Source organism: Nerophis lumbriciformis, linkage group LG27 (genome assembly GCF_033978685.3).
Source record: "Nerophis lumbriciformis linkage group LG27, RoL_Nlum_v2.1, whole genome shotgun sequence".
Taxonomy (NCBI): domain Eukaryota; kingdom Metazoa; phylum Chordata; class Actinopteri; order Syngnathiformes; family Syngnathidae; genus Nerophis; species Nerophis lumbriciformis.
The window spans coordinates 37722204-37748879 of NC_084574.2; the positions used below are offsets into that span (position 1 = coordinate 37722204).

The 26676-nt window shown below is 42.2% G+C and overlaps 2 protein-coding genes across 6 annotated transcripts in view; both read left to right on the plus strand.

Annotated features, from left to right (window-relative positions):
• LOC133624453 (malate dehydrogenase, cytoplasmic-like) overlaps positions 1-12374 on the plus strand; it is a 38099-nt gene extending 25725 nt beyond the window's left edge. For 2 of the 3 annotated variants that reach the window (XM_061988018.2, XM_061988019.2), the window contains exons 4-9: positions 5897-6072; positions 6143-6265; positions 6331-6507; positions 6653-6766; positions 11795-11884; positions 11945-12208. In XM_061988018.2, the coding sequence (XP_061844002.1) occupies positions 5897-6072; positions 6143-6265; positions 6331-6507; positions 6653-6766; positions 11795-11884; positions 11945-12067 (803 nt within the window). In that variant the 3' untranslated portion in view covers positions 12068-12208. Of the gene's footprint in view, positions 1-5896; positions 6073-6142; positions 6266-6330; positions 6508-6652; positions 6767-11794; positions 11885-11944; positions 12209-12247 lie in introns of those variants that run through there. The other variant, XR_012051259.1, reaches the window with a different exon arrangement.
• Positions 12375-12735: 361 nt separating this feature from the next.
• LOC133624452 (UTP--glucose-1-phosphate uridylyltransferase-like) lies at positions 12736-26659 on the plus strand. 3 transcript variants are annotated; one of them, XM_061988015.2, is made up of 11 exons: positions 12835-12892; positions 13448-13522; positions 13593-13708; positions 13795-13902; positions 18112-18297; positions 18363-18496; positions 22425-22722; positions 22794-22991; positions 23051-23293; positions 26315-26419; positions 26475-26659. In XM_061988015.2, exons 2-11 carry the CDS (start codon positions 13504-13506, stop codon positions 26580-26582), a joined length of 1515 nt encoding a protein of 504 aa, XP_061843999.2. In that variant the 5' UTR covers positions 12835-12892; positions 13448-13503; the 3' UTR covers positions 26583-26659. The 3 variants fall into 3 exon arrangements, with proteins under 3 accessions (XP_061844000.2, XP_061844001.2, XP_061843999.2); XM_061988016.2 differs by lacking the exon at positions 13448-13522 and having other exon boundaries at positions 12736-12892; XM_061988017.2 differs by lacking the exon at positions 13448-13522 and having other exon boundaries at positions 12760-12892; positions 13553-13708.
• Positions 26660-26676: the final 17 nt, after the last annotated feature.

A 26676-nucleotide genomic window follows, 5' to 3' on the forward strand; every position in this document is an offset into this window, starting at 1 on the left:
TTGGCTGTGCTCAGGCGGTCCAATCAGAGCGCTCCTAAGAGGGGACGTGAGCTGGGACTGAAGTCCACGCTGATTACACTTTTGTACTCCAGAACCTTTGTTCTCTGAGCTTCTAGAGCAGGTTTTCACTCGGCGCCACATCGCCATCATGACTATAGCCCACAATATGAATATATATTTGTATGTGTTAAAACTAGACTCAGTGTCCAGTAGTGCTGGGCAATGTGGCCTTTTATTGATATCTGGATATGTTTAGGCCAGGGGTCTGCAACCCGCGGCTCTTTGATCACTCTGATGCGGCTCAGCTGCATACTTGCCGACCCAGGAGACATCCGGATTTCGGTGCCACTCGCAGAAAACTCCCGGGATTAATATTTTCCGATTTTCACCCTAACAATAATAATAAGGGCGTGCCATGATGGTACATCATTTGGCGCCCTCTACAATCTGTGCAAACATAGTGCCAGCCCAGCCTTTTGTTATATGCATCTTCTTATTGCACACGTAAGTGACAGCGAGGCATACTTGGTCAACAGCCACACAGGTTACACTGACGGTGGCCATATAAAACAACTTTAACACTCTTACTAATAACGCGCCACACTTTGAACCAAAACCAAACAAGAATGACAAACACATTTCGGGAGAACATCTGCACCTTAACACAACAGAACAAATACCCAGAATCCCATGCAGCCCTGACTCTTCCGGGCTACATTATACACCCCTGCTACCACCAAACCCCACCCCAACCCTGCTCCCCCACACATCTCCCCTCCGTGCGTCAGTTGAGGTGGGCGGGGTTTGGTAGTGGGGGATGTATAATGGGATTCTGGGTATTTGTTATGTTGTGTTACGGTGCAGATGTTCTCCTGAAAGGTGTTTGTCATTCTTGTTTGGTGTGGGTTCACAGTGTGGCGCATTTTTAGTAAGAGTGTTGAAGTTTTTTATACCGCCACCGTCAGTGTAACCTGTGTGGTTGTTGACCAAGTATGCCTTGCTGTCACTTACGTGAGCAAGCAGAAGCTTCATACAACGTGCGACTGGCCCGGCACGCTGGTTGTAGTGGGCGCTAAATGCTGTACCATCACGGCACGTTTGAGAGAATAGTAGTCCTGAAATTCGTAGTCTGCTGGAAAAATCTAGAGGGTTGACAAATATGACGCTGTCAAGCGCCATTCATTTAAAACTCGCGGGCCACACTAACGTTTAATTTTCATATTAAGGTGTGGGCCGCGTGTCTGAGACCCTTGTTTAATACATAGCACATACCTGCCAACTACTCCGGTTTTCCCGTAATTAGTACGGTTTTCATCAACCTATTCCGGGTTACGGTTGCAGTGATAAAAAATACGGTTTTTCATTAATTAAAAAAAAAAAAAAATTTTTAAGTTTTATTCACGAAATCGCGTAACAACAATGACATTCGACCTGCTTCCCGTAACTTCCTATCGAGCCATTCCGCGAGGCTATTTATAGCACCGCTGCCAAGCACGAGGCACCAGTTGCCATTGTTTCCAAACGAGCGAACTATCATGGAATCAGCCGGAGAAAAATCGCATACGAGTCTTAAACCGAAAAGAAAACTGCAGTCATTCCGTGAAGAATATTCAAAAGCCTATCCGGGAATAATTATCCGTTCCAAAAAGGGTGAAAACTACGCGAATTGCACCTTGTGCAGACAAGATTTTTCGATCGGACACGGAGGAATTAGCGATGTAAAAGACCACGTTGGGACAAAAAAACACAAGTCTAATGCCGTTGCTAGCGATACAAGTGGAAAACTTTCAACGTTTTTCGGATTTTAGCCACAAAAAGGTAATGACACCAATGTTATCTATTGGAATTGTTTAGTACTGTTATACTGTTAAAAGTGTTTATACTATTTATGCTTTCAAGTCCAAGTTGAAGAAATCTTGTAAAATGTTGACAGCATAACTACCAAAATACAGAATTATGTCCTTAATATTTTTGCAGTGCTATTTCTGTTGAAAAGTTCAAATGATTACATTAGAGATGTGATGTGCCACTTTTCAAGTGTCTGATGGCTTCAATTAATTTTCATTAATTTTTCATATTTTGAATTCTTTTGAAAGGCTTACAAAAAAACTACATTTGAATTGTAATTCCATGCTATTGACAGGACTATTAATTTTAATGAAGTTAGCTTACCATGTTTACAGTATGATAATTGTGATAGAAATGTGAATTTTAGGCACAGAATATTTTTTACAATTGAACAAGGCAGTAGATTATACAAGCTTGGACAGAAAGTTAATAATGACACCCATTTTTTTTTTAATGGAATTGTTTAGTACTGTTTTACCATTTGTTTACTGTAAAAAGTGTTTATACTGTTCATACTTTCAATGAACAAATTGAAGTCTTGTGAAAGGTTGACAGGATAACTGGCATTAACTGTCAAAATAATTTCAAACTATTGAAGTTAGCTTACAGAATAAACATGTCAATCAACCCATATGATTTTTGCTGTAATATTTTTGTTTTGAAAAGTCACTGTGACTGATAGAAAAGTGATGGTTTTAGCAACATTTTAACCTGTCTGAATGCTAATAATCATTTTGCGTCGGGGGGCGAAGCCCTGAACCCTCCACCAGGACTTTGTCCTGGACCTACCGGGGCCTGCGGCCCTTGGACCCTGGCTACTAGGTTTTTCTGATTTCAAAAGTTGGCAGGTATGATAGCATAAAGCAAAAAAAAAACTTTGAATGCAGTGTTATTTCATTTTAAATTTCAAAAGATTTTTGTGGCTCCCATTGTTTTCTTTAATTTGTGAAACTGGTCAAAATGGCTTTTTGAGTGGTAAAGGTTGCCGACCCCTGGTTTAGGCCATATCGCGATGCACCATATATATGTGGATATGTTTAGGCCATATCGCGATGCACCATATATATGTGGATATTTTGCCTTAGCCTTGAATGAACACTTGATGCATATAATGACAGCAGTATGATGATTCTATGTGTGTACATTAAAACATTCTTCTTCATACTGCATTAATATATGCTACTTTTAAACTTTCATGCAGAGAGGGAAATCCCAACTAAGTCAATTTAGCAAAAGTGTATTTATTAAAGAGTTATTAATCAGTGGCACAAACATTCATGTCATTTCCAAACAAAGTGCAAGATTGTCAGAGACTTTTTAAAACAAGCTATTAGTGCACTTTTGTGCATGATGTCACTAAGATGACATATCAAAACAACACTCAATTAAAGTGCACTTTTTGTACAGAACGCCACTACAATAGTTTAAAACAAATAAAGTGCACTTTTGTGCATGATGTCACACAAGATATTTCAATAAGTGTCAAATAAAAATGAGCTGCATAATAGGAAATCAAATAGTGTATGTCCTTCACTATGTGGTAGGTTCCTGCGGACGTTATCTCCTTCTGTTGTTGACTATTTGTTTTATGCGGTGTTGATGTGGAAATGGTTGCTCGGGCATTTTGTGGGTGTGGCACCGAACGGAGATGTTGACATGCGGAGTTTCAAGCACTCTTCATTCTCTAGCGGGTGACTTTTCAAATGATGCTACACATTAGCAGTGGTACTACTTTTTGTAGCAATGCTTTTGCCACATACTTGACATATTACACTTGTCTGTTCAACATCTTCCCGCTTGAAGCCAAACCACCGCCAGACGATGGACCCCCTGCTGTTTTTTGGGGGAATTAATTGTTCCTTCATTTGTTACTAGTAGCATCAGAGCTAACTTTACCCATGCCACTACCTCTCTGCTCCGTGAGAGCGTATGACGTTGCACACGTGACAGTGTGTGACGTATGTAAGAAGGTGCGCTTGTTTTATGTCTCTGTGAGAAGGAGAGACAAGAAAGAGTGAGAAGAGCATGTAGTGTAATTCCCGCAACTGTGTGAGAACATATACTCCAATATCACCATATAGTCATTTTCTATATCGCACGGAAACAAACCCATGATACTGTATATCCAGTATATTCCATGTATCGCCCAGCCCTAGTGTCCAAAATGTTATTCTAGAACTTTTTACAGCATATTACTGTAACTAGAAGAATGGTTCCACCGTTTTTTTATGAAAAAGTTTATGGCCATTTTTTATCCAAAAATGTATGGTAGTTGTTTTTGCGATGTATTACTGTAAAAAACAATTACATGTTTTTTACAGTAAAATTCTGCTAACCAGGCAGCAAGTTTTTGTCGTATTTTTTTACTGTGTAATCTATTTTCATTTTTACAATGTACAATTTAATGGAAAACTGAATATGAAATTGGAAGTAAAATCTTTATTTTTGTTTTAACAAAAAAAGTTTAATGTATATTATTTGTAACATAATTAAGACACAGGAAAGTAATAGTTCATTATTGTTAGTGAAGATTGTAACTTTCTAACCCAAATTCCTACAAATGTAACATGACATTTGAGTTACATAAGATATTTAATCATACATACAATTGTACGCAGTATGTTTGTCTGTCAAAACACAAAGAAAAACTACATTTAGTAAGAAAATATAAAGAACTTTATCAACGCATTATTTCCAGGCGTTCACGTGCCACCATAACTGACGTGACGGGCCGCCACGGGTGACGTGAGGGGCCAAGGCGCCACGGGTGACGTGAGGGGCCGGGGCGCCACGGGTCACGTGCCGGGCCGCCACGGGTGACGTGCCGGGCAGGGCCGCCACGGGTGACGTGCCGGGCCGGGGCGCCACGGGTGACGTGCCGGGCCGGGGCGCCACGGGTGACGTGAGGGGCCGGGGCGCCACGGGTGACGTGAGGGTCCGGGGCGCCACGGGTGACGTGAGGGTCCGGGGCGCCACGGGTGACGTGAGGGTCCGGGGCGCCACGGGGGACGTGAGTGGCCGGGGGGGAGTGACGGGCCGGGCTGCCACGGGTGACGGGCCGGGCAGCCACGGGTGACGTGAGGGGCCGGGGCGCCACGGGGGACGTGAGTGGCCGGGGGGGAGTGACGGGCCGGGCCGGGGACGTGAGTGGCCGGGGGGGGAGTGACGGGCCGGGCCGCGCCGCCACGGGTGACGTGACGTGACAGGCCGGGCAGCCACGGGTGACGTGCCAGGCAGGGCCGCCACGGGTGACGTGCCGGGCCGGGGCGCCACGGGTGACGTGAGGGGCCGGGGCGCCACGGGTGACGTGAGGGGCCGGGGCGCCACGGGTGACGTGAGGGGCCGGGGCGCCACGGGTGACGTGAGGGGCCGGGGCGCCACGGGGGACGTGAGTGGCCGGGGGGGAGTGACGGGCCGGGGTGACGTGACGTGACGTGACGTGCAGCCACGGGTGACGTGCCGGGCAGGGCCGCCACGGGCGACGTGAGGGGCCGGGGCGCCACGGGTGACGTGAGGGGCCGGGGCGCCACGGGTGACGTGAGGGGCCGGGGCGCCACGGGGGACGTGAGTGGCCGGGGGGGAGTGACGGGCCGGGCCGCGCCGCCACGGGTGACGTGATGTGACGGGCCGGGCAGCCACGGGTGACGTGCCGGGCAGGGCCGCCACGGGTGACGTGCCGGGCCGGGGCGCCACGGGTGACGTGAGGGGCCGGGACGCCACGGGTGACGTGAGGGGCCGGGACGCCACGGGGGACGTGAGTGGCCGGGGCGCCACGGGGGACGTGAGTGGCCGGGGCGCCACGGGTGACGTGACGTGACGTGACGTGACGTGACGTGACGTGACGTGACGTGACGTGACGTGACGTGACGTGACGTGACGGGCCGGGCAGCCACGGGTGACGTGACGGGCAGCCACGGATGACGGGCTGGGCTGCCAAGGGGGACGTGACTTGATGGGCTGCCAAGTTGCATGGACCGCTGAGTGTTAACAGGATGAAATGAAACAGGAGACACTCCCATGATGCATTGCTGCTTGTCACCCCCCACAGAGGTCATCCCCACTGACAAAGTGGAGGTGGGCTTCAAGGACATCGACGCCGCCATCTTGGTGGGCTCCATGCCCAGGAAGGAGGGCATGGAGAGGAAGGACCTCCTGAAGGCCAACGTGGCCATCTTCAAGACCCAGGGCGCCGCTCTGGACAAGGTGGCCAAGAAGACGGTCAAGGTGACGCCATGTCTTGAAACCGCTGAAGTCCAGGCTTCCCAGGCACATCACACTTGAACTTTGACCTCAGGTTCTGGTGGTGGGGAACCCGGCCAACACCAACTGTCTGATCGCCTCCAAGTCGGCTCCTTCCATCCCCAAGGAGAACTTCTCCTGCCTGACCCGGCTGGACCACAACAGGGCCTCCTCTCAGGTCTGCTGGCATGTTTACTTAGTCTTCCTAGCGCCTGAAAGTAAAGTCAAGGTGGCGCCCCGCAGGTGGCCATACGTTGTGGCGTGTCCTCCGACAAGGTGAAGAACGTCATCATCTGGGGGAACCACTCGTCCACTCAGTACCCTGACGTCCATCACGCCAAGGTGGACGTGCACGGCTCCCAGATGTCGGCCTACGACTGCGTGAAGAACGACGCCTGGCTCAGGGGAGACTTCATCTCTGTAAGCCCCGCCCACTTCCTCCTGGTCATGTGGGCGTGTTTCGGAAATATCATGAAGAACTTCTGGGGTCCGGTTATCGGAGGGGACCCCAACATGGCCGCTGCTCTCTGACCTTCTTCTTCTTCTTCTTCTTCTTCTTGTGCAGACGGTGCAGCAGCGCGGTGCCGCCGTCATCAAGGCCAGGAAGTTGTCCAGCGCCATGTCTGCTGCCAAGGCCATCTGTGACCACATGAGGGACATCTGGTTTGGCACCAAGGAGGTATGACACACACACACACACACACACACACACACACACACACACACACACACACACACACACACACGCTAGGTTGGCAGGCAAGTATTATTGTTGCAAAACTTTTTGCAAATGCATATTTCAAACTGTGTGTGTGTACTAATTTGTGTGTATCTCAAACTGTGTGTGTGGAATCTGATTGTGAATCTGTGTGTGTACTAATTTGTGTGTCTGTATCTCAATCTGTGTGTGTGTGTGTGTGTGTAATCCTGTTAATTTGTTTGTGTACTAATTTGTGTCTATCTCAATTTCTGTGTAATCCTATTCCTGTTTGTGTACCAATTTGTGTCTGTATCTCAATCTGTGTGTGTGTAATCCTATTCATTTGTTTGTGTAGACATTTGTGTGTGCATCTTAAACTGTGTGTAATCCTATTCCTGTGTTTGTGTACTAATTTGTGTGTCTGTGTGTGTGTGTAATCCTATTCCTCTGATTGTGTACTCATTTGTGCCTATCTCAATATATGAGTGTGTAATCTGATTCATTTGATTGTGTAATAATTTGTGTGTGTGTGTGTGTGTGTGTAATCCTATTCATTTGTTTGTATACACTTTTGTGTGTGTATCTCAAACTGTGTGTGTGTATAATTCTATTCCTGTTTGTGTAATCCTATTCCTGTGATTGTGTACTAATTTGTGTGTCTGTATCTCAATATGTGTGTGTAATTCTATTCATGGTTTTGTGTGCTAACTTGTGCGTGTGTTTCAATCTGTCTGGGTAATCGAATCTGCACGTGTGAGTTTAATTTGTGTCTTTATCGCAAGTGTGTGTATTCAGATTTGTGTAATCCTATTCCTGTGTTTGTGTACTAATTTGTGTGTCTGTATCTCAATCTGTGTGTGTGTGTGTGTAATCCTATTCCTCTGATTGTGTACTCATTTGTGCCTATCTCAATATATGAGTGTGTAATCTGATTCATTTGATTGTGTAATAATTTGTGTGTGTGTGTGTAATCCTATTCATTTGTTTGTATACACTTTTGTGTGTGTATCTCAAACTGTGTGTGTGTATAATTCTATTCCTGTTTGTGTAATCCTATTCCTGTGATTGTGTACTAATTTGTGTGTCTGTATCTCAATATGTGTGTGTAATTCTATTCATGTTTTTGTGTACTAACTTGTGCGTGTGTTTCAATCTGTCTGGGTAATCGAATCTGCACGTGTGAGTTTAACTTGTGTCTTTATCGCAAGTGTGTGTATTCAGATTTGTGTGAAGCAGGAACACTGACTGTCTTTCTACACGTGCCTTCTGGGACACTAAGATTTGTGTGTCTGCAGTGATGTGAACGTGTAAAAGACTTGAGTGTGTGCAAGGCACCTACTAGTAGTGAGTATAGGCAAAGGAAAGGTGAAAGTTGCAGACACACAAGTCTTTTTACACCTTCACATCACTAATCAATTGCACACACACATTGAGATAAAGACACACAAATTAGTACACAACCTAATCAGATTACACACAAACAGATTGAGATAGACACAGAAATTAGTACACAAACTAATCAGATTACACACAGATTGAGATACAGACACAGAAATTAGTACACAACCTAATCAGATTACACACAGATTGAGATGCAGACATACAAATTAGTGCACAAACAAATCAATTACACACAAATTAGTACACTAACAAATCAATTACACCCACACAGATTGAGATAAAGACACACAAAATAGTACACAAACACAGGAATAGGATTACACTCACACAGATTGAGATAAAGACACAAATTAGTACACAAACTAATCAGATTACACACACAAATTAGTACATAACCTAATCAGATTACACACACAGATTGAGGTACAGACACACAAATTAGTACACAACACAGAATAGGATTACACACACACAGTTTGAGATACAGACGCACAAATTAGTACACAAACCAATCAGATTACACACACACAAATTGAGATACAGACACACAAATTACTACATTAACTAATCAATTACACACACAGATTGAGATAAAGACACACAAACTAATCAGATTACAGACATACAAATTAGTACACAAACTAATCAATTACACACACACGCACACAAATTAGTACACTAACAAATCAATTACACCCACACAGATTGAGATAGACACACAAATTAGTACACAAACAGTAAAAGGATTACACATACACACATCTTGAGATACAAACACACAAATTAGTACACAAACCAATCAGATTACACACACACACAAATTGAAATACAGACATACAAATTAGTACACAAACCAATCAGATTACACACACAGATTGAGATAAAGACACAAATTAGTGCACAAACTGTCATATTACACTCACACAGATTGAGATACAGACACACAAATTAGTACACAAACTAATCAGATTACAGACACACAAATTAGTACATAACCTAATCAGATTACACACACAGATTGAGGTACAGACACAAATTAGTACACTAACAAATCAATTACACACACACAGATCGAGATAAAGACACAAATTAGTACACAACACAGAATAGGATTACACACACACAGTTTGAGATACAGACACACAAATTAGTACACAAACCAATCAGATTACACACACACACACACACACATTGAGATACAGACACACAAATAAGTACATTAACTAATCAATTACACACACACAGATTGATAAAGACACTCAAATTAATACACCAACTAATCAGATTACACACACACAGATTGAGATACAGACACACAAATTAGTACACAACCTAATCAGATTACACACACACAGATTGAGATACAGACACAGAAATTAGTACACAAACTAATCAGATTACACACACACAGATTGAGATACAGACACAGAAATTAGTACAAACTAATCAGATGAGATACAGACACACAAACTAGTACACAACCTAATCAGATTACACACACACAGATTGAGATACAGACACAGAAATTAGTACAAACTAATCAGATTACACACAGATATTGAGATACACACACAAACTAGTACACAAAGTAATTCAGATCACACACAAATGAGAGACAAACAAATTAGTACACAAACTAATCAGATTACACACAAATTAGTACACAACCTAATCAGATTACACACACACAGATTGAGATACAGACACACAAATTAGTACACAAACTAATCAGATTACACACACACAGATTGAGATAGACACAGAAATTAGTACACAAACTAATCAGATTACACACACACAGATTGAGATACAGACACAGAAATTAGTACAAACTAATCAGATGAGATACAGACACACAAACTAGTACACAACCTAATCAGATTACACACACACAGATTGAGATACAGACACAGAAATTAGTACACAAACTAATCAGATTACATACAGATTGAGATACAGACACAGAAATTAGTACAAACTAATCAGATTACACACAGATATTGAGATACACACACAAACTAGTACACAAAGTAATTCAGATCAAACACAAATGAGAGAAACAAATTAGTACACAAACTAATCAGATTACACACAAATTAGTACACAACCTAATCAGATTACACACACACAGATTGAGATACAGACACACAAATTAGTACACAAACTAATCAGATTACACACACACAGATTGAGATAGACACAGAAATTAGTACACAAACTAATCAGATTACACACACACAGATTGAGATACAGACACAGAAATTAGTACAAACTAATCAGATGAGATACAGACACACAAACTAGTACACAACCTAATCAGATTACACACACACAGATTGAGATACAGACACAGAAATTAGTACACAAACTAATCAGATTACATACAGATTGAGATACAGACACAGAAATTAGTACAAACTAATCAGATTACACACAGATATTGAGATACACACACAAACTAGTACACAAAGTAATTCAGATCAAACACAAATGAGAGAAACAAATTAGTACACAAACTAATCAGATTACACACAAATTAGTACACAACCTAATCAGATTACACACACACAGATTGAGATACAGACACACAAATTAGTACACAAACTAATCAGATTACACACACACAGATTGAGATAGACACAGAAATTAGTACACAAACTAATCAGATTACACAAACACAGATTGAGATACAGACACAGAAATTAGTACAAACTAATCAGATGAGATACAGACACACAAACTAGTACACAACCTAATCAGATTACACACACACAGATTGAGATACAGACACAGAAATTAGTACACAAACTAATCAGATTACATACAGATTGAGATACAGACACAGAAATTAGTACAAACTAATCAGATTACACACAGATATTGAGATACACACACAAACTAGTACACAAAGTAATTCAGATCAAACACAAATGAGAGAAACAAATTAGTACACAAACTAATCAGATTACACACAAATTAGTACACAACCTAATCAGATTACACACACACAGATTGAGATACAGACACACAAATTAGTACACAAACTAATCAGATTACACACACACAGATTGAGATAGACACAGAAATTAGTACACAAACTAATCAGATTACACACACACAGATTGAGATACAGACACAGAAATTAGTACAAACTAATCAGATGAGATACAGACACACAAACTAGTACACAACCTAATCAGATTACACACACACAGATTGAGATACAGACACAGAAATTAGTACACAAACTAATCAGATTACATACAGATTGAGATACAGACACAGAAATTAGTACAAACTAATCAGATTACACACAGATATTGAGATACACACACAAACTAGTACACAAAGTAATTCAGATCAAACACAAATGAGAGAAACAAATTAGTACACAAACTAATCAGATTACACACAAATTAGTACACAAACTAATCAGATTACACACACACAGATTGAGATAGACACACAAGTTAGTACAGGGACAGGTAAATGGTATTGCAGACACACAGAATGAGGTGTGCGTTAGCAAATAGTTTTGCTGCAATACTACTTCCTGCCATGCTAGGCTAATGCTAGCATGTGTTGACGTGCCCTGCCTCCCGTCAGGGCGACTTTGTGTCCATGGGCGTGTACGCGGGAGGAAACTCTTACGGCATTCCAGAGGACCTCATCTACTCCTTCCCTGTCCAGATCAAAGTGAGTTGCCAAGTGATGACTCAATTAAGAGACTTCTCGCTGACCTTTGACCTGCCGCAGAACAAGACCTGGAAAGTGGTGGACGGACTCGCCATCAACGACTTCTCCCGGGCTAAGATGGACGCCACGGCAGCTGAGCTGGTGGAAGAGCGAGACACCGCCCTGGACTTCCTGGGCCAGTGACTGGCGCCCCCTGCTGGCCGTCCCCTCTGCGCCCGGCTATAAAAACCCAAGCCTGCCACCATCTTCCTTCCAACATACCACGTCTCTGTGTGTGTGTGTGTGTGTGTGTGTGTGTGTGTGTGTGTGTGTGTGTGTGTGTGTGTGTGTGTGTGTGTGTGTGTGTGTGTGTGTGTGTGTGTGTGTGTGTGTGTGTGTGTGTGTGTGTGTGTGTGTCAGACATGTCCATCAGAAACAAAATGGCGGCCGGCAGACATTGATGTTAGAAGCACTCACAAGTGATCCACAACAATAAAACTGAAGCAGAACATCCTGTCGTCTTGTTTGCTTTATAAACATCAACTTGAAACTTTGCTCCTCATTAAAACTTTACAAAACTAACAAAGTACATACTTAGGTATTCATTTAAATGTTTTCAATGATTTACTTTGTTAATTTTGCAAACATACATTTGAACAAATAAGGTATATTGGTTACTATAATCTTATAAACAAACTTTATTAATCATTAAATCTTATACTTGATTATAAATAAAGTATAATTATTTTTGGTAATCACAAAAGTTTACTCTGACTAGTCTTCTGTTTTGAGCTTGTCGCGGAATCTCGTGATCGACAGGTGCGTCGGGCCAATCAGCGCTCTCGCTCATTCGTACGTCACGGAGGGGGCGGGGCGGTGTCATGGCCCGGATGCTAACGAGCTAGCTAAAAGAGGATGGTGACGTTTGGTCCATTTCGGTCAACTTGTGGACTTTGCAAGTGAACTTTAGGACCCTCAAAGTCCGTGTTGGTGTTCGAAGTCCGTCCTGCTTCTTCACAGCGGCTTCAGGTGAGCACTTCCCAGTGAACATTGACGTCTTTCATCAATAACCCAAGTTACTCTTATTTAAAAGTTCAACTTATCTTCCTGCTTAACTTCTGACTCTTGAGCCCGACGTGCCCATTTAAAGGTCACGCTGTCAAAAACAAAACGCAAAATCAACTGACTTGTAGAAAAATGTGTCATTTTATAATAAATTACTTTTATTATGAAGTTTTGGCGTTAGTACAATGACGTCATGAGGGGGGTGACCTCTGATTGGCTGCCCAGAACAACACTTCCGTTATATTTGAGAATAAACTGAAGTGATTTGGAATATATGTGTGGCGTAAACAATGAGTATAAGCATGTAAAAGGATCGAATAAGCTCTACTGCTTTTCTCTTAGACATGTTCATCTATTGAAGAGCAAGTTTGATGACATTACTGTGCCGGTAAACAATTGATTGACGTCTAGTGACATAAATGTGTACCACACACACACTGTTGTGATTGGTGGTGAGGCTTGTGGGCGGGGCTTATGGAATGTTTGAGTCCAAGCTGTCAATCTGTGACCTTTGCTGAGGATGAGGAGGGAGAGCTTTGTTGCCTGACTCTGCGTGCTTAGTGAGCGGCGACGCCATGTCTCTGACGGTGGCGGGTGAGTTTGGTTTTTTGTGCCATTTCCTAGCGGCGTCGGCCACTGGAACGCGCCGCGTGTTTGTGTGCAGACCTGAGCCGAGGAGCCATGACGGAGTTCCAGGAGAAACTGCGGCAGCAGCATCAGGAGTCCATGCAGCGCGAGCTGGAGGAGCTGCTCGCCACCGCCGGCGACGCCGAGGCCCAGGTGCGCCCCTGGAAGAAGAGAGGGTCAGAGGTTAGGCTCGCTGGAACAGGAAGTCCCTAAGAAAGGCTCTAAATGTTTCGTTGCAGCGCTGCAGGAAAGACTTTGAGGGCTTCGAGAGGCTCTTCAACACCTTCCTGCAGGTCAAAGGTCCCGCCGTCGACTGGGCCAAAATCAGCCGGCCGCCAGAGGACGCTGTGAGTACCGCCGTGACTGAAAGGGAGGGGAAAGATTGAAAACAAACATCAAAGGGCACAGCGGCGCCGTTTCTACACACAGCTACAAAAGTAATTAAAGCTGCAAGCAGCATTGGTCGGGCCCGCGTATTTGGCAGGTGCTAGTCCTAAGTGTCCCAATACTTTTGTCTACTTGTAGTCTGAAGTGTCCCAAGACTTTTGTCTAGTGTACCTACCTTGTCTGCATTGTGTGGGCACGTTGGTGCTTCCTGCTTTTAAGCAGCCATCTTGAAAAAAGAGCAGCGCAGCAGTTATTTGAAGGGTCATAAAATCAAAACCGGAGCAGGTATCACAACTCTTTCGCCAACTTTTAATCAGAAGGGTTCGATCTCTCTCCTGTGTTAGTTTGAAGCCGAAACAACAAACGCGCTCAGAGGAGATAATGTTTGAAGAATGGTGACCGGTTTTTACAAAAATGTTGTGTTGAAGGGGGAATAGCAAACTTCCTGTATATTTTTGCTGGGGGTTGTCAATTTATGAAATGTAGGTCTAAGTGAGACCTACATTGAGGTTTTTGTTTCATGTCTGTTCGACCTTCCCAGTGGGAGTTACAGGCAGTTATGTCATTTTTTTCATCCGAGGATCAGTATTTTCTCCGTTTTATTCAAAAATTGCTGTAGAGCGCAATTTTTAAATTTGGGGTTAGGTTTCTTTATTAGATCGCAATTTTTGCAAGTCCTGATGTGTGCGTTCAGTTCGGTGAGTTTTGAAGCGTGTTAAGTGGGTCAAATTAGAGCTCAAAGAGGCAAAAGTGACTGTTTTTAGTACTTTTTTGTCTTGAAGGGGGAATTGCCAACTTCCTGTTGATTTATGCCCGATGATATACAATTATGAAATGTAGATCTAAGTCAGACCTACATAAAGGTTTTTGTTTCATGTCTCTCCGACCTTCCTAGTGGGAGTTACAGGCAGCGTAGTTTTTTCTTCTCCCTAGGGGGCGCTAGAGCGCAATTTTGAGTTTTGGGGTTTGGTTTTTTTATTAAAAGGCAATTTTCGCAGGTCCTGATGTGTGGGTCAAATATGGTGAGTTTTGAAGCATGTTAAGTGGGTCAAATTAGTGCTCAAAGAGGCGGCGGAAGAAAAAAGAAAGAATAATAAAACCTTACAAATACAATGGGCCATTGCGGGCCCTAATAACACTGCATGCAAAGTTGTTTTTTTTGCTTTGTGCTATGTATAAACCAGGGGTCTCAGACACGCTGCCCACGCCTTAATAAGGAATTTGAATGCTGGTGCGGCACGCAAGTTTTATATGAACGGCGATTGTCAGCGTCATGCGTGCCCAGATGGTACAGCATGTAGCACTCACTACAACCAGCGTGCCTGATCAGCCACACGTTGTGTGGGCTTCAGCTTGCTCACGTAAGTGACAGCAAGGCATACTTGGTCAACAACCACACAGGTTACACTGACGGTGGCGGTATAAAAAAAACTTTAACACTCTTACTAATAATGCGCCACACCAAACAAGAATGACAAACACATTTCGGGAGATTATCTGCACCGTAACACAACATAAACACAACAGAACACATACCCAGAATCCCATGCAGCCCTAACTCTTCCGGGATACATTACCGTATTTTCCGCACCATAAGGCGCCCTGGGTTATAAGCCGCGCCTTCAATGAACGGCATATTTCAAAACTTTGTCCACCTATAAGCCGCCCCGTGTTATAAGCCGCATCTAACTGCGCTAAAGGAATGTCAAAAAAACAGTCAGATAGGTCAGTCAAACTTTAATAATATATTAAAAACCAGCGTGATGTGGGCGCGCATGGAGTCGTATATCAACATGGACGGAGCTGCGTGAAAAAAGCCACCAGGCCTCTTCGCGTAAACTTCCCTTAACCACTCGCTCATCTTTTCTTCATCCATCCATCCCTTCGAGTTAGCTTTTATGATGACGCCGGCTGGAAAGGTCTCTTTTGGCAAGGTCTTCCTTTTGAATATCACCATGGGTGGAAGTTTCTGGCCATTAGCATGGCAAGCTAGAACCACAGTGAAGGATGACTTCTCATTCCCTGTGGTGCGAATATTCACCGTACGTGCTCCCGTTGTATCCACAGTGCGGTTCACAGGAATATCAAAAGTCAGTGGAACCTCGTCCATGTTGATAATGTTCTCTGGCCGGATCTTTTTTTCAGCTATCTTGTTTTTACAATATGCACGGAAAGTAGCCAGCTTTTCTTGAAAGTCTTTAGTCAGTTGCTGTGAAATAGTAGTCCGTGTGCGGATGGAGAGATTGCGTCTTTTCATGAACCGGAAACCTGTCGCCATTTTGTGGTCTTTACAGATGTAAACACACAAAGGAAATGAAACGTAATATCCGCGCGCTTCTTCTTCTTCTACGGGGGTGGGTGGTTGCTTACAGTAGAAGAAGAAGCGCTTCCTGTTCTATGGGGGCGGGTGCTTACCTTGGCGGTTGCTTGCCTAGAAGAAGAAGCACTTCCTCTTCTACGGGGAAAAAAGATGGCGGCTGTTTACCGTAGTTGCGAGACCGAAACTTTATGAAAATGAATCTTAATATTAATCCATATATAAAGCGCACCGGGTTATAAGCCGCACTGTCAGCTTTTGAGTAAATTTGTGGTTTTTAGGTGCGGCTAATAGTGCGGAAAATACGGTATACACCCCCGCTACCAAACCCCGCCCACCTCAACCGAGCACAGAGAGGGGGGGGGTTGATGTGTGATGGAGCAGGGTTGGGATGGGGGTGGGGTTTGGTGGTAGCAGGGGTGTATAATGTAGCCCGGAAGAGTCAGGGCTGCATGGGATTCTGGGTATTTGTCCTGTTGTGTTTATGTTGTGTTACGGTGCAGATGTTCTCCCGAAATGTGTTTTTCATTCTTGTTTGGTGTCACAGTGTGGCGCATTATTAGTAAGAGTGTTAAAGTTGTTTTATATGGTCACCGTCAGTGTAACCTGTGTGGCTGTTGACCAAGTATGCATTGCTGTCACGTACTTGTGCAAGCAAAAGATGCATACTGTATAACAAGTGTTTGGGCTGGCACACTATTATTACAGATTGTAGAGGGCGTCAAATGTTGTACCATCATGGCACGCCCTTATTATAGATGTAAGGGTGAAAATCGATGAATATTAATCCCGGGAGTTTTCTGTAAGAGTCACTGAATTCCGAAAGTCTCACGGGAAAATTGGGGGGTTCGGCAAGTAAGCTGCTGAGCCGCATCAGAGTGATAAAAGAGCCGCATGCGGCTCCGGAGCCGCGGGTTGCCGACCCCTGAACTAAACCAAACTTCATTGATGCTTAAATGACATGTTGCCATCATGGCGACGAAACAGGAAGTAGAATGAAACGTCTTCATACTTGCCAACCTTGAGACCTCCGAATTCGGTAGATGAGGTGGGGGGTGCGGGGTTTGGTGGTAGCGGGGGGGTGTATATTGTAGCGTCCCGGAAGAGTTAGTGCTGCAAGGGGTTCTGGGTATTTGTTCTGTTGTGTTTATGTTGTGTTACGGTGCGGATGTTCTCCCGAAATGTGTTTGTCATTCTTGTTTGGTGTGGGTTCACAGTGTGGCGCATATTTGTAACAGTGTTAAAGTTGTTTATACGGCCACCCTCAGTGTGACCTGTATGGCTGTTGATCAAGTATGCATAGCATTCACTTAAGTGTATGTAAAAGCCGCATATATTATGTGACTGGGCCGGCACGCTGTTTGTATTGATGAAAAGCGGACGTGGCGACAGGTTGTAGAGGACGCTAAAGGGAGTGCTTTTAAGGCACGCCCCCAATATTGTTGTCCAGATAGAAATCGGGAGAAATCCGGGAGAATGGTTGCCCGGGGAGATTTTTGGGAGGGGCACTGAAATTCGGGAGTCTCCCGGGAAAATCGGGAGGGTTGGCAAGTATGGACGTCTTCATGTTGCTTAGAAGGAACATCATCAGGGAGGTTGTATCGTCTCTTTAAATTACGCACACACCTTCCCAGAATAGCGGCGCCCACTAAAGGCCACGGCCAAGAATAGCGGTGCCATGTTGATTTTGGGACATGTGACCTTAGGACACCTGCTGGTTTGCAGGGACGAGCCCCGCCCCCCGCGTCGGCAATGTTTGAACCAGGCCAAGGTTCAGCGCAAACAAATGTGTCCGCGTGTTGTCATAGGTAGTAGCTCCACCCCCCCTGAGGTGAGGATGTTTGATTGACAGATCCAAGCGTACGAGAAGATCAAGGCCAGGGGTCTCCCGGACGACATCGCCGCCAGCCTCAACAAGCTGGCGGTGGTCAAGCTGAATGGCGGCCTGGGCACCAGCATGGGCTGCAAGGGTCCCAAGAGTCTCATCAGCGTCCGCAACGAGAACACCTTCCTGGATCTCACCGTGCAGCAGATCGAGGTAACGGCCGCTGTGGCCCCGCCTCCAAACACCTGCGTCACCTCTTCTTCTTCTGCCGATGTCAGCACTTGAACAAAAGCTTCAAGGCCGACGTTCCTCTGGTGCTCATGAACTCCTTCAACACGGACCAGGAGACCAAGAAGATCCTGCAGAAGTACAAACATCGTCGCATCAACATCCACACCTTCAACCAGAGCAGGTAGTAGTAGACCTAAGTATTCATCAAGTACCACCATAATGACAACATTAAATACAGTAGTGTAGTAGACCTAAGTATTCATCAAGTACCACCTTAATGACAACATTAAAATACAGTAGTGTAGTAGACCTAAGTATTCATCAAGTACCACCTTAATGACAACATTAAAATACAGTAGTGTAGTAGACCTAAGTATTCATCAAGTACCACCTTAATGACAACATTAAAATACAGTAGTGTAGTAGACCTAAGTATTCATCAAGTACCACCATAATGACAACATTAAATACAGTAGTGTAGTAGACCTAAGTATTCATCAAGTACCACCATAATGAAATGACAACATTAAATACAGTAGTGTAGTAGACCTAAGTATTCATCAAGTACCACCTTAATGACAACATTAAAATACAGTAGTGTAGTAGACCTAAGTATTCATCAAGTACCACCTTAATGACAACATTAAAATACAGTAGTGTAGTAGACCTAAGTATTCATCAAGTACCACCTTAATGACAACATTAAAATACAGTAGTGTAGTAGACCTAAGTATTCATCAAGTACCACCTTAATGACAACATTAAAATACAGTAGTGTAGTAGACCTAAGTATTCATCAAGTACCACCATAATGACAACATTAAATACAGTAGTGTAGTAGACCTAAGTATTCATCAAGTACCACCATAATGAAATGACAACATTAAATACAGTAGTGTAGTAGACCTAAGTATTCATCAAGTACCACCTTAATGACAACATTAAAATACAGTAGTGTAGTAGACCTAAGTATTCATCAAGTACCACCTTAATGACAACATTAAAATACAGTAGTGTAGTAGACCTAAGTATTCATCAAGTACCACCATAATGACAACATTAAATACAGTAGTGTAGTAGACCTAAGTATTCATCAAGTACCACCATAATGAAATGACAACATTAAATACAGTAGTGTAGTAGACCTAAGTATTCATCAAGTACCACCTTAATGACAACATTAAAATACAGTAGTGTAGTAGACCTAAGTATTCATCAAGTACCACCTTAATGACAACATTAAAATACAGTAGTGTAGTAGACCTAAGTATTCATCAAGTACCACCTTAATGACAACATTAAAATACAGTAGTGTAGTAGACCTAAGTATTCATCAAGTACCACCTTAATGACAACATTAAAATACAGTAGTGTAGTAGACCTAAGTATTCATCAAGTACCACCATAATGACAACATTAAATACAGTAGTGTAGTAGACCTAAGTATTCATCAAGTACCACCATAATGACAACATTAAAATACAGGAGTGTAGTAGACCTAAGTATTCATCAAGTACCACCATAATGACAACATTAAATACAGGAGTGTAGTAGACCTAAGTATTCATCAAGTACCATCATAATGACAACATTAAATACAGTAGTGTAGTAGACCTAAGTATTCATCAAGTACCACCATAATGACAACATTAAATACAGGAGTGTAGTAGACCTAAGTATTCATCAAGTACCACCATAATGACAACATTAAATACAGGAGTGTAGTAGACCTAAGTATTCATCAAGTACCACCATAATGACAACATTAAATACAGTAGTGCAGTAGACCTAAGTATTCATCAAGTACCACCATAATGACAACATTAAAATACAGTAGTGTAGTAGACGTAAGTATTCATCAAGTACCACCATAATGACAACATTAAATACAGTAGTGTAGTAGACCTAAGTATTCATCAAGTACCACCATAATGACAACATTAAATACAGTAGTGTAGTAGACGTAAGTATTCATCAAGTACCACCATAATGACAACATTAAATACAGTAGTGTAGTAGACCTAAGTATTCATCAAGTACCACCATAATGACAACATTAAATACAGTAGTGTAGTAGACCTAAGTATTCATCAAGTACCACCATAATGAAATGACAACATTAAATACAATAGTGTAGTAGACCTAAGTATTCATCAAGGACCACCATAATGACTACATTAATATACAGTAGTGTAGTAGACCTAAGTATTCATTAAAAACAAGGCAGAGGTTTTATTTAACTAGTATATTTCCTATTTAGGCCACTGTAACATGACACACAGTTTGAAGAGTAACACTGTGTGTGAATATTTCATGAAGCGATTGTTTGGTGTACCACTAGATGGAGCCACAGTTTGAGAACCACTGATTCATCTTTTATAGTTTTTATGTTCATAACATTTCAATATTCTTGACAAAACCAGTCCCAAATGGTGGTGCTGCACACATTGTTGGTCTATTAACACTTTATGGTTTGTTATTAATGTGTAATAAACGTGTTATTAATCATTAGATGCAACATCTCACCAAACTTGTCCCATTTGTTTGTGCTGCAGAAAGTTTTGGTCTAACTAGTTTAGATTTGATGTTACTAACTTTAATTAACACTAATAACTTCAAAAGTACAATAGTTGGAACAAAATTCAATCAAGTTTGGGGAGATTTGGTCATTGTTGGGGTGCAGTTATGATTGATAACAACTTAATTACACATGAATGAACACTAATTACTTCCTATAGTATATAGTAACACCTTAATTACATGTTAATAAACACATAACTTAAAGTGAAATAGTAATATTTTAAGTACACGTTAATAAACATTAATAACTTAAAATAGTAATAGTAACACCTTAATTACACATTAATAGACAATAACTTACAAAGTATAGTAGTAAGACCTTAATTACACATTATAGACACTAATAACTTAAAAAGTATAGTAGTAAGACCTTAATTACACGTGATAGACACTAATAACTTAAAAAGTATATCAGTAACACCTTAATTACACGTTAATAGACACTAATAACTTAAAAAGTGTAATAGTGACACCTTAATTACACGTTATTAGACACTAATAACTTCAAAAGTATAACAGTAACACATTAACAAACACTAACTTAAAGTGTAATAGTAACACCTTAAATACATGTCAAACACTAATAACTTTAAAAAGTATAATAGTAACACCTTAAATACACATTAAAAGACACTAATAACTTTAATTACACGTTAATAAACACTAACTTCAAAAGTATAATAGTTACATGTTAATAAACACTAACTTAAAAAGTGTAATAGTAACACCTTAAATACATGTTAAACACTAATAACAAGTATAAATATAATAGTAACACCTTAATTACACGTTAATAGACACTAATAACTTAAAGAGTAATAGTAACACCTTAAATACATGTTAAACACTAATAACTTTAAAAAGTATAATAGTAACACCTTAAATACACGTTAAAAGACACTAATAACTTTTAGAATATAATAACACCTTAAGTACACGTTAATGAACACTAATAACTTCAAAAGTATAATAGTTACATGTTAATAAACACTAACTTAAAAAGTGTAATAGTAACACCTTAATTACATGTTAATAAACACTAATAACTTCAAAAGTATAACAGTAACACCTTAATAAACACTAACTTACAAAGTGTAATAGTAACACCTTAAATACATGTTAAACACCAATAACTTTAAAAAGTGTTATAGTAACACCTTAATTACACGTTAATAGACACTAATAACTTAAAAAGTATAATAGTAACACCTTAATTACACATTAATAAACACTAATAACTTCAAAAGTATAACAGTAACACCTTAATAAACACTAACTTAAAAAGTGTTATAGTAACACCTTAATTACATGTTAATAAAGACTAATCACTTAAAACGTACAATAGTAACACCTTAATTACATGTTAATAGACACTAACAACTTAAAAGTGTAATAGTATCACCTTAATAACACGTTAATAAACAGTCTAATAATGAAACATGTGACCACTAGAGGGCGTGCTAGCTGCAGGTGATGATGTGCATGTTGGACCACTAGAGGGCACACCTGATGATGTGCACACCTGGCAGGTACCCGCGCATCAACAAGGAGTCGCTGCTGCCCATCGCCAAGAGCCTGGCGCTGGGCGGGGAGAACGCGGAGGCGTGGTACCCACCGGGTCACGGCGACATCTACACCAGCCTGGCCAACTGTGGTCTCCTGGATGAGCTGCTGGCGGAGGGCAAGGAGTACGTCTTCGTGTCCAACATCGACAACCTGGGCGCCACCGTGGACCTCTTCATCCTGCACCAGCTCATCAGTCAGCCCCCTGAACGCCGCTGTGACTTCATCATGGAGGTCACCGACAAGACGCGCGCCGACGTCAAGGTAACCTGTCGCTCTCCTCGCCATTGGCACCCTGCCCTCTGGCGTTCTGACGGCCGTGTGGTGGCGAGCAGGGCGGCACGCTGATCCAGTACGAAGACCACTTGAGGCTGCTGGAGATCGCCCAGGTGCCCAAAGCCCACGTGGACGAGTTCAAGTCTGTCAGCAAGTTCAAGATCTTCAACACCAACAACCTGTGGATCTCGCTGGCCGCCATCAAGCGTCTCCACAGCAACAACGCCTTGGACATGGAGATCATCGTCAACCCCAAGGTCAGACACGCCCCCTTACCCGCACGGTCGCCGTGGCATCACTTGCCGCTCTTCCGCAGACGCTGGACGGCGGCCTGAACGTCATCCAGCTGGAGACGGCGGTGGGCGCCGCCATCAAGAGCTTCAAGAACGCCATGGGCGTCAACGTGCCTCGCAGCCGCTTCCTGCCCGTCAAGACCTCGTCCGACCTCCTGCTGGTCATGTCCAACCTGTACAGCCTGGACGCCGGCTCGCTCACCATGAGCCGCCAGCGCGAGTTCCTCACCACGCCGCACATCAAGTTAGGAAGCTGCTTCACCAAGGTAACATGCACGCTAACACCTAGCTCATTCGCTAACTAGCACGCTAACACTTAGCTCATTCGCTAACTAGCACGCAAACACTTAGCTCATTCGCTAACTAGCACGCTAACACTTAGCTCATTCGCTAACTAGCACGCGAACACCTAGCTCATTCGCAAAGTGAAAAGCTTAGCTCATTCGCTAACTAGCATGCAAACACTTAGCTCATTCGCTAACTAGCACGCAAACACTTAGCTCATTCGCTAACTAGCACGCTAACACTTAGCTCATTCGCTAACTAGCACGCGAACACCTAGCTCATTCGCAAAGTGAAAAGCTTAGCTCATTCACTAACTAGCACGCAAACACTTAGCTCATTCGCTAACTAGCACGCTAACACTTAGCTCATTCGCTAACTAGCACGCTAACACTTAGCTCATTCGCTAACTAGCACGCAAACACCTAGCTCATTCGCAAAGTGAAAAGCTTAGCTCATTCGCTAACTAGCACGCAAACACTTAGCTCATTCGCTAACTAGCACGCTAACACTTAGTTCATTCGCTAACTAGCACGCTAACACTTAGCTCATTCACTAACTAGCACGCTAACACTTAGCTCATTCGCTAACTAGCACGCAAACACCTAGCTCATTCGCAAAGTGAAAAGCTTAGCTCATTCGCTAACTAGCACGCAAACACTTAGCTCATTCGCTAACTAGCACGCTAACACTTAGTTCATTCGCTAACTAGCACGCTAACACTTAGCTCATTCACTAACTAGCACGCTAACACTTAGCTCATTCGCTAACTAGCACGCAAACACCTAGCTCTTTCGCAAAGTGAAAAGCTTAGCTCATTCGCTAACTAGCACGCAAACACTTAGCTCATTCGCTAAATGAAAAGCTAACATTTAGCTCATTTACTAACTAGCACGCTAGAACTTAGCTCACTCATTCGCTAACTAGGATGGTAACACTTAGCTTATTCGCTAACTAGCACGTCAAGACTTTGCTCATTTGCTAACTAGTATACTGAGCTGTGTCCCAATGTGTGCACTTGAGTGCATAAGTGTGTTCATACTGACAAGTATGCTCATATGTCAAAACTTAAAGGCTGAAAAACTTAGTATGCACAAAAAGGACTTAAATACACACATGCACTAAAAAACTATGTATGCACTTTTGCATTTAAAAGGCTAAGTTCGCACTTATGCCCAAACAACTAAGTATGCACTAAAGAGTCTAAGTGCACCAACTGAGATGCAGCATAACACTTAGCTCATGTGCTAATTAACATTTTGGGCTGTGTCTCGATTGGTGCACTTGTGTACATAGTCATTTGAGTGCTCAAGTGTGTTCACACTGACAAGTATACTCAAATGCAGTACAGTAAACTAAGTATGCACTAAAACACTTTGTATTCACTTTTGTACTGCAAAAACTGTAAACTCTAGGTATGCTCGTTTGCATTTAAAAGATTAAGTATGCACTTTTACCCCCAAAAAACTAAGTATGCACTTAAAAGACTTAAGTGCACACGTATGCCCTAAAAAACTAAGCATGCACTATAAACACACTTAGGCCCTAAAAACTATGTATGCACTAAAAGACTAAGTACACATTTGTGCCCTAACAACAATGTAAGTACACTTATGCCCTAAAAAAAAAGTATGCACTATAAAGACTAAGTACACACTTATGCTCTAAACAACTAAGTATGCACTAAAAAGACTAAGTACACACTCCTACCCTAAAACAATGTATGCACTAAAAAGACTAAGTATACATTTGTGCCCTAAAAACTATGTAAGTACACTTATGCCCTAAAAAAATTAGTATGCACTATAAAGACTAAGTACACACTTATGCACTAAAAAGACTAAGTACACACTCCTACCCTAAAAAATATGTATGCACTAAAAAGACTAAGTACACATTTGTGCCCTAAAAACTATGTAAGTACACTTATGCCCTAAAAAAAAAGAGTATGCACTATAAAGACTAAGTACACACTTATGCTCTAAACAACTAAGTATGCACTAAAAAGACTAAGTACACACTCCTACCCTAAAAAATATGTATGCACTAAAAAGACTAAGTACACATTTGTGCCCTAAAAACTATGTAAGTACACTTATGCCCTAAAAAAAAAAAAGAGTATGCACTATAAAGACTAAGTACACACTTATGCTCTAAACAACTAAGTATGCACTAAAAAGACTAAGTACACACTCCTACCCTAAAAAATATGTATGCACTAAAAAGACTAAGTACACATTTGTGCCCTAAAAACTATGTAAGTACACTTATGCCCTAAAAAAATTAGTATGCACTATAAAGACTAAGTACACACTTATGCTCTAAACAACTAAGTATGCACTAAAAAGACTAAGTACACACTCCTACCCTAAAAAATATGTATGCACTAAAAAGACTAAGTACACATTTGTGCCCTAAAAACTATGTAAGTACACTTATGCCCTAAAAAAAGAGTATGCACTATAAAGACCAAGTACACACTTATGCTCTAAACAACTAAGTATGCACTAAAAAGACTAAGTACACACTCCTACCCTAAAACAATGTATGCACTAAAAAGACTAAGTATACATTTGTGCCCTAAAATCTATGTAAGTACACTTATGCCCTAAAAAAAAAAAAAGAGTATGCACTATAAAGACTAAGTACACACTTATGCTCTAAACAACTAAGTATGCACTAAAAAGACTAAGTACACACTCCTACCCTAAAAAATATGTATGCACTAAAAAGACTAAGTACACATTTGTGCCCTAAAAACTATGTAAGTACACTTATGCCCTAAAAAAAAAAGAGTATGCACTACAAAGACTAAGTACACACTTATGCTCTAAACAAGTAAGTATGCACTAAAAAGACTAAGTGCACACTTATGCCCTAAACAACCAAGTATGCACTAAAAAGACTAAGTACACACTTATGCTCTAAACAACTAAGTAAGTAGTGCACCAATTGAGACACTTAGCTGATGTGCTACCATGGTGGTCATGGCGTGTGGCCCTCAGGTTCAGGAGTTCCTGGCGCGTCTGGACAGCATCCCAGACATGCTGGAGCTGGACCACTTGACCGTGTCGGGCGACGTCACCTTCGGGAAGAACGTGTCGCTGAAGGTAAGCGCTCAGCGTTGTCTGGCTGCTGTGCACCAAGTGATGATGTCGCCGCCAGGGAACCGTCATCATCATCGCCAACCACGGCGAGCGCATCGACATTCCTTCCGGCGCCATGCTGGAGAACAAGATCGTGTCAGGGAACCTGCGCATCCTGGACCACTGAGGAGACATCAGCTCACCCTCAATAAACAGCTTCCTGTGGCTCTTATTGTGAAATCTTTGCAGGAAGTGAAACGAAAACCACGACTCCTTCATTC

Excerpts from the sequence above, each read along its gene's own strand:
- LOC133624452 (XM_061988015.2), top strand. Across the intron at positions 18,298-18,362 it reads TCACCGTGCAGCAGATCGAG|CACTTGAACAAAAGCTTCAA; the intron begins GTAACGGCCGCT and ends TGCCGATGTCAG. Across the intron at positions 18,497-22,424 it reads CACACCTTCAACCAGAGCAG|GTACCCGCGCATCAACAAGG; the intron begins GTAGTAGTAGAC and ends CACACCTGGCAG.